The sequence below is a fragment of the Euprymna scolopes genome, chromosome 46 (genome assembly GCF_053919585.1).
Source record: "Euprymna scolopes isolate OS-2025 chromosome 46, ASM5391958v1, whole genome shotgun sequence".
Lineage (NCBI taxonomy): Eukaryota > Metazoa > Mollusca > Cephalopoda > Sepiida > Sepiolidae > Euprymna > Euprymna scolopes.
This window is the reverse complement of record NC_136527.1, coordinates 151,813,228-151,822,312: the sequence shown is the minus strand read 5'-3', so window position 1 is coordinate 151,822,312 and position 9,085 is coordinate 151,813,228. Positions and strand designations below refer to the sequence as shown.

Genomic DNA, 9,085 nt, shown 5'->3' with positions numbered 1-9,085 from the left:
AGTGCTAAGAAACTAGATAACACACTAGAAGATTATGACAACCCAGCAACCCTAATCGCCCGAAATCAGAGAGAGGGGTATACAAAAAAGGGAACTGAAAACAAGACTAGAAGGATGGCAACAACATAAAAGAGCAGGCAGGTTCATAGAAGAACTGAAACAGAACTATATTGGCAATGAGGATTCACTACAATGATTTAAAAGTGAAAATTTCCATTTAATGAAGAATGATTAATCATAGCTGCACAAGACCAAGGCTTACACACGAATGGATTCAAGAAAACGGCTGGTCAAGAATAAACCGACCAATGCAGATTCTTTCACAACTGTTGAAAGCCGAAGTCACATAATGGTGGATGCAAGATCCTTCATTACACTGCCTGACACAACAATGTATGTAGATACAAAATAAAGGGTTTATACTTGGCATCCGCTTGGTTTTCTCATCACAGAAGAAAATTAGAAAATAAAGAAATAATCAAGGGATTAAGTAGACATTGAATATATCTCAATATAACGAAAACAAGGTGAAGAATTATTATTTATCTAACTAGTTTCATACAGCATATCTGAAATATTATTGTCTGAAGTGTATCTTTTGTTGTTGCTTAACAAATACAAATGAATCACTTCAATGCAATTTTATCGGGTTTTCACCAAGCATGGCTCATAAAAGACGACACAACCTTCATCAACTAAACTAATCTTCATAACAAATTCATCTATGTCTCTGCAAATCATGTAAGCAAAAATAGAGTAATTAGTAACGATGTAGAACACACAGAGAATTGACTGCAACCGAGACAGAAGTAACAGCCATGGAATAAATTTATATGAAAATATTACTTGGTTTTACAGTGGTATCTTCAGAGGAAATGTATTCCTTCTGCATAACAAACCACCAAAACCGCAAGCGTACGTTATTTGTTCCAGTTGTAAACAGGGTTAATATGTACATACACCTGCACACAGAACAGCATAGATGCTGTATACTAACAAAACAGAAAGAACTATATATACATCAAGAGGCATATTTACATGAACATGGTTATGTAGATGCTATACAATTTGACATGTATATATTCATGTTATATATATATATATGTATATATATGTATATATATATATATATATATATATATATATATATACATCAGTACACTACAACACATGCTGTTATCTGGCCAGCTTCTATACAACATATATGAACCAGTAACGTCTAGAAGATACTTCAAAATAAGAACAAACCGAATGCAGGTGGAACTGTTTGGGATGAAGAAGCAGTTGATTAACAAGATCATTATTGCATCTTATATATATATATATATATATATATATATATATATATATATATATATATATATATATATAGTCATCCACATACAGTACTGTTTCACAGCTCATCAGTGAGGCTAGACAGACAACTGCTTCAAGCCAGGATATGTATACATATATATATATATATATATATATATATATATATATATAAGTATACTACAACACATACTCTTCTATACAGCATCTATGAACAATTAATGTCTAGAAGATACTTCAAAATAAGAATGAACTGAATGCATGAGGAACAAAGGTGAGGTGTCTGTCCATAAGATCGAGGTTAAACCAAAGGACTGCAGCCGACTATGTCCTATCCACAACGTGCCTCATCCTCTCCGAAAATGCTGGACATTTAGGAAAAAACCCTTGTCCGAAAGGAAAGACATCCTTAGACAAAATGGGATGTGTCTCCGATGCTGCTCCACCACGGACCACAAGGCGAAGGAATGCAAGGCCATCCTACAATGCACAGAATGTGGCAGCGACAGCCACGAAAGCTCGATGCATCCACACCCGACACCCCAACCAACCAATGCCAAACCCATGCCGTTGCACGGCGGGGAGAAGGAGGATGTCTCGACCAATTGTTTACAAATCTGTGGAGACAGCCTAAATGGACGATCATGCTCCAAGATTTGCTTGGTGAACATATATGCAAGTGAACAAGAAAAGTCACTTAAGGCATATGCCGTGATCGACGAGCACAGCAACAAGTCCCTGGCTCGCTCGGAGTTCTTCGACTTCTTCAACAACCGGGGCCCTACCTCAACGTACACCCTGAAAACCTGTGCCGGAGTCATGGAGGCGTCAGGAAGAAGAGCGCTAGGATACAAGGTGGGGTCTCTCGATGGGAAAACCACATACACCCTGCCAACCCTGATTGAGTGCAACGAGATCCCGGACGACCGGTCTGAGATACCGACACCCGACGTGGTACGGAAACTTCCCCACTTAGCAGTCATCGCAGACGAGGTGCCTGCCCTGGATCCGGATGCACCCATCTTGCTACTCCTGGGACGCGACATCATCGAAGCCCACAAGGTCCGGAGAACGATCAACGGTCCGCGCGGTGCCCCCCACGCCCAGAAATTGGATCTGGGATGGGTAGTGGTGGGCAACGTTTGCCCCGGGAGGATTAAAACCAAAAACGTCAGTGTCTTCTTCACCAGTACACTAATGAAGGGTCACCCCCCCACGTTCGAGCCGTGCCCTAACTTAATCCATATTAGGGAGAAGTATGGACCCCCAACCGCCACTCACCAAACTCAACACCAGGGGCTAGGCCACTCAGTGTTTCAACTCACAACAGAGGATGAGAGTGCTGCAGACTCCATTGAAGATCGTATGTTCCTGAGAATTATGGAGCAAAACCTAGAAAAGGACCTTGACAACAGCTGGATAGCCCCACTACCCTTCAAGCCTTCCAGACAACGTCTCCCCAACAACAGGGATCAAGCCGCTAAAAGGCTTCTTTCCCTGTTGAGACAGTTCAAGAGAAACCCGCAACTGAAAGAAGACTTTCTCCTCTTCATGGGAAAACTTCTGGAAAGAAAACATGCCGTGATTGCCCCTCCTCTGGCCGTGAACGAAGAAAGATGGTATCTCCCCACGTTCGGAATATACCACCCCAAGAAGCCCGGGAAGATTAGAGTGGTGTTCGATTCCAGCGCCCAATACAACGGGGTATCGCTCAACGACACCTTGTTAACTGGGCCTGACCTAATCAACACACTCGTGGGTGTCCTGATCCGATTTCGGAGAGACCTTGTGGCCATTATGGCTGATATAGAACAAATGTTCTACTGTTTTCGAGTCAAGGCAGCACATAGGAGGTTCCTAAGATTTCTCTGGTTCCAGGACAACGACATCACCAGGGAGGTCAGGGAGTATCAGATGAATGTACACGTATTCGGAAACAGACCTTCGCCAGCGGTAGCAACCTACTGTCTCAGACAGTCTGTGCACCAAGGACACCCCAACTGCGACCAGGAGGTACAGGAGTTTGTAGGACGTAACTTCTATGTAGATGACGGCCTAACGTCCGTCCCGACTATCAAGGATGCCATCTCCCTGCTACAGAAGACCAGAGCCGTATTGGCAGCATCCAACCTGAGACTGCACAAGATCGCATCCAACAAGAAGGCCGTCATGACAGCCTTCCCACCCGAAGATCACGCCACTGAAAGCAAGATTCTGAGGAATAACTGCCGCGAGTTCCAGAAGCAGTTGATTAACAAGATCATTATTTATGTTTGTAGAAGACAACAGACAAATCCAAGCATTGATTAGATTAATTACCAATACATGTTTTTACATTGAACAAAAGTAATCCCCGATGTCGACATCCTAAAATGAATCTTCAAAATCGACACCTTACTGCCTGGAGATAAATTGGATATTGAATAAATACTCGAGTGCTTGAAATTTGAAATGATAAATCGGTTATTCAAAAATATTTAATAAATGCTACAGTGCTTGCAATATGACTCAATAAATCTGCTATTAAAATATACAATAAATGCTTGAGTGCTTACAACTTACCGCTATAGAAACCCGCCCTGTCAGACCCAACATGCATTTATCAAACCGCATACAAATCAATAGATATACCTTCAATACACAACGGTTAAAGTCCTTGCGGTAATCTTTGCCCAACAGGTGGCGGTCTCTGTTTCCTCTTCCATTTTTTCTCTTCCTCTTTCTATTCGAGATGTTGAGATGACAACACTTCTCTTTTTCCCTCGCCTGCCTACGACATAACAGCATGTTTCTTATTGTTAAAGTAAAGGGCACACCTTGCTTAAACACGCATCGACATAACAGCATGTTTCTTATTGTTGAAGTAAACACGCATCGACAGGATCGAACATCTGTGTATAATTACACACAAAATCTACGTGCATGCTAGTGTACATACATACATACAATATTCCTTGTATATATGTAATGTTCGTAATCTTCTGTATAAATAAATATTCCTTGTATATATGTAATGTTCGTAATCTTCTGTATAAATAAATATTCCTTGTATATATGTAATGTTCGTAATATTCTGTGTAAATAAATACTCCTTGTATATATGTAATGCTCATAATCTTCTGTGTAAATAAATATTCCTTGTATATATGTAATGTTCGTAATATTCTGTGTAAATAAATATTCCTTGTATATATATATATTGTTTGTAATATTCTGTGTAAATATTCATTGTATATATGTAATGTTTGTAATATTCTGTGTAAATAAATATTCCTTGTATATATGTAATGTTTGTAATCTTCTGTGTAAATAAATATTCTTTGTATATATGTAATGTTTGTAAGCTTCTGTGTCAATAAATAGTCCTTGTATATATGAAATGTTCGTAATCTTCCGTGTAAATAAATATTCCTTGTATATATGTAATATTCGTAACCTGATTTTTGCGTGCTTCATTTTAATGTCTTAAATGTGCTAATAAAACATGCCCTTATCATTGATCGTTTTCATTAAGCTGTACGATCTGCAAATGACGCCCTTCTAGACGCTACCTACTACAATAATCAGTCAGACAATCAACAGCCTTCTGATAAAGGGAATCCATCTACAATCAAGGATGCCCCACTCCAACAACAGAACAAAAACAAATGAGTCAGACCTGTGCTCTGACATCTTATTGTTTACAATTTGTCTTAATAAGAAAACAGGTAGGTAAAATATTCTTTTGCTATAGATGGCAAATGATACATAGCCATAAAAACTTCCTCTGTCTTAAGAATAACAGGTATGTTCAAAATTTTTCTCATTGTCTTATACGATCCAAAGCTACTCCGGGTGTCCTTGCTAGTATTGAATATGTGACGAGCATGCGAAAAAGCGCACAAAAGTATGAGTTTTGGACCGAAAGCCATAATAACCGAGATAGCTTTCTCCTCCCTCGTGCTGCGACAAGCTAAGTAATTTGTGTTAAGTGATATAAACGCCAGAAATTCTTTTCAAAGTTGAACGAATCAGTTCTTTCTTCTCGCAAACGTCGCACTCTTCACAAGCAAGTTCTTTTCAACCGTAGTATTTTGAAAAATAGAGTTACTTCCCTTAGAGGAATTACCCCTTCTTTTAAAACTCATCTGCATTGCCTCTTTTTAAAACTATCTTTCGATATCACTTTGAGACTGATCACGTTCAAATCTAAGAGACATTCCCTCTTCTTGCAGAGATAAGGTTTCTTAAAACGAACGTGAATAGTCTCCAAGATCTCCAGGTGATAAATCGAATGAGCATGACTCAGAATTGTGAATAAGTCAGTGCTAAAAATCGTGGCACATGCCGGCTTTTTAAGCAAATGTTCAGCTAAAGAAGAACCGCTTGTGTTTATAAAAAAATACGTAGATAAATTCTATTTCTGATTTTGCAGGGAACGTGAAATTGAACTCTACTATAAAGTCATAACGACATCCGACCGACGTAGTCCACACTGCAACTAGATTTAAATTTATAAATTACATTGTTATTATGGTGGGGATAGATTATGATCAATAAAAGACCAAAGTTATACGGTGATAATTAACTTTATTTTCAGAATATCGAGGTTATTCAGCAGAGAAATACATATACAAATCTAATTGAAAATATGGAATTTAAAAAAATACCAAACAATTGAAGGATGAAATTGAAATTAGAAAACATGAAAATATTACAATAATTGTAAAAAAAAGTATTGCAAGAATATTAATGGTATCCAAAAGATAATACAGTAAATGTGTTGTATTTGTAACAATGGAATACAAATTAAATAACATTAAATAATTGAATAAAAATTTTATTAAAATATTGATGATATCAATAAGAAAATTCAATATGTGTTTGTTAAAATAAAATCCAAATCAAATAACATTAAATAATTTATCTTATTTTATATTTTATTCTATCCTCTTTTTAAACCAAACAAATCTAACCCTTTTATTTTATTTATTTATTTATTATTTTTATTTATTTATTTATTTATTTTATTTATTTTTTTTTTTTCGATGTAATTTTATCTTATCTCTCAGGCATCTTGACCATTCTTGATTCACTTATTTTAAAAACAATTTCCTGACTAATTTCTTTTTACCATGTCACATCGACGTAGTAATACGGAGGGGGAATCCCTTTTTAGCTTATTTAGATGACAGAAGAACTTTTTCCTTTTTATGCATAATCTACTCTCATTGAAATAGACTAATTTAAATATGAAGTCGACCGCTTGACATATAAACACCCGAATTATTAACTGTGCCTAAAAATGAGTCGTAGGCGAAAAAAAGACGCACGGACTTTCTTTACTGGTAAATATCTCAGACAAGAAATTGTCTTGATTTCAGATTGCCTATTTGCTTCTATTTCTTTTCAGCCTAATTTGCCCAGTTTTTAATTTAATTCATGCCTGGCCAAGTTACTGTTATAAAATCTAAACGTGACGAAGTTTTCAGAATCTATTCAAAATATATAAGCAGAATATTGGTATTCTTCCTTTCCTTCCCCTTAAAGAAGGGAAAGCTCTCACTAACGACCAAATGTAAGGTGTGCCCCCCTACTCCAATGACCTAGCTTAGTAATGGCTTAGTAAGGTCAGTATTTCCTTAGCGTCACGTGCATGGTGGTCGAAGAGATATTTGCCGCCACACCGAAGATCTAATTTTTAGCTAAGTACATTTTTTTGTATTTTCTTTGCACACTTTATCTTATTTTATATTTTATTCTATCCTCTTTTTAAACCAAACAAATCTAACCCTTTTATTTTATTTATTTATTATTTTTATTTATTTATTTATTTATTTTATTTTTTTTTTTTTCGATGTAATTTTATCTTATCTCTCAGGCATCTTGACCATTCTTGATTCACTTATTTTAAAAACAATTTCCTGATTAATTTCTTTTTACCATGTCACATCGACGTAGTAATACGGAGGGGGAATCCCTTTTTAGCTTATTTAGATGACAGAAGAACTTTATTTAAGTACAATACTTAATAGTAACAGCCATGGTAAGGTGCAAAAAAAAAAAAAGCCACCTAATTTAACTTTCACTATTCGTTACCTAAATATGCAGTATCTTAGCTGTGATACTAGAGCTATTCTTCCTGAGTGGATGCTATGCTCCTGTACGTTACCTTAATGTCTTCCTATAAATACAAAATACGGAATTTCAGACCGCCATGAACTAGTTCTTGTAACTGGAACAAACACCTAACTGCTAGCTACGAAATCCCAATATACATTTTACCTCCAAGACGATTACCTCTGTCTAGCCTGCATGCGCAAAAAAAAAAAAAAAAAAAAAAAACTTACCTGCCACTCTAAATCCTTGATCTGTTTCTTGTAAACTAATAACTCCTATCCCTTGAAGGCTAACAATCTGCTCATTCCCACCAAACCGCCACTTAACTCCTACATTTCACTCCGTTTTGTACTGGAATCTTTAACTTCCAGCCCCTGACTCTCACATGCTAACTGCTTAGTCATCACTAAACATCTATACAATTCTACCCTCTAGACATGCATTGGAGTTCATTCCTATTCCAGTTGGGATTAAACAGCTAAAGTATGTACTCGGAAGCAAAGCACACCGCACTGCATTACACAACTGTCCCCTCTTAGATATCTTTGCAACGCTAATACGAAACTGAACCAATGCTCTTTGCTATGCTAAATGTCCATAACTTTTACTTGAAAGCTGCAAATATCTTCTCTCAATAATAGAAACTCACCTTGTACCTCCAACTTTATTCACACCTACTAAAACCAGCCCATATATCTATTTATCAAATTACACATGACTCAAAACTTACTGTTTTACCCGTACTATATTGCACTTGCATCTCATGCCCTGATATCATCTAAAATAGTTTTGGCACAACTCTTAGTTCAATTCTTAACTCCTACTCACACTTAAATATTATACTAGACCCAAGCTCACATGGATAAAAAAAAAATAAATAAATAAAAAATAAAATAAAATAAAATAAAAAAAATAAAAAAATAAAAAAAGGAAAAAAAAATGAGAAAAAAAATATTCATAAACAAAAATAAAAGCCTCTAACCACACTATCTCCTAACAAGCCTCCTTACAATCATAGTTGCTTACACTGCATGAGCTCTACTCAACCCCTTTATCCAGTAGCAATGAAATAACAATATCCCTAATCCACTTTGAGGAGTGTAACTATTTAGCAGATATAACCTCTACAAACTAACCCAATAACAGTATCTAACCACGCGGGGTCGCAGAAATACCTGGATTAGAACCCAGGCGCGGAGCAAACCCTCTCAGTGGTGACGGACCCAGTAGATCTTCCCAGATCATCCGTCTAGGAGAAGGAAAACTCTGAAACTAAACCAAAGAGGAGGGAGGCCTCTTCAGTCTTGGATGACAGCCTTCCTAGAGCTGGTGACTCAAACAAATTACCGGTTTGCAATACCTAAATTGCTTAAGGAGTAGATAGGTCCTGTCTATCGCCCGGCTTCCACACTCCTTCTTTGCCTATTAGTCAGGCGCAGAGATACTATCAGTGATTCGACAGAAACACCCATTGGTAGATCTTGTTTCTTGTCTAGGGCAATGAACGCCGTTTCCCCCATTCCCGACACATCCCACCCCTAAAGCTGGGCATTTGAGAATGCTTGAGTACCACATATGCCTGAGCAATTAGATTGGGTTGACCTTCCTCTGATGGGTTGAGGGTACCGGATTGACAGTTACTGGCTGCTGTTTCCGACTGGTAGTACAGGAG

At 37.2% G+C, this 9,085-nt stretch overlaps 1 protein-coding gene across 1 annotated transcript; it reads left to right on the top strand.

Annotated features, from left to right (window-relative positions):
• Nucleotides 1-1,575: 1,575 nt before the first annotated feature.
• On the top strand, nt 1,576-5,798 carry LOC145270238 (uncharacterized). Its single transcript, XM_080125873.1, has 2 exons — nt 1,576-2,933; nt 5,729-5,798. The coding sequence occupies exons 1-2, from the start codon at nt 1,576-1,578 to the stop codon at nt 5,796-5,798; spliced, it is 1,428 nt and encodes a 475-aa protein (XP_079981999.1).
• The last annotated feature ends 3,287 nt before the right edge of the window (nt 5,799-9,085 follow it).

Bases quoted from the DNA above. Each gene is read 5' to 3' on its own strand.
- LOC145270238 (XM_080125873.1), top strand. From the start codon at position 1,576: ATGAGGAACAAAGGTGAGGTGTCTGTCCATAAGATCGAGGTTAAACCA. The intron at 2,934-5,728 runs GTATCTCCCCAC...CTGATTTTGCAG, and splicing joins GCCGTGAACGAAGAAAGATG to GGAACGTGAAATTGAACTCT.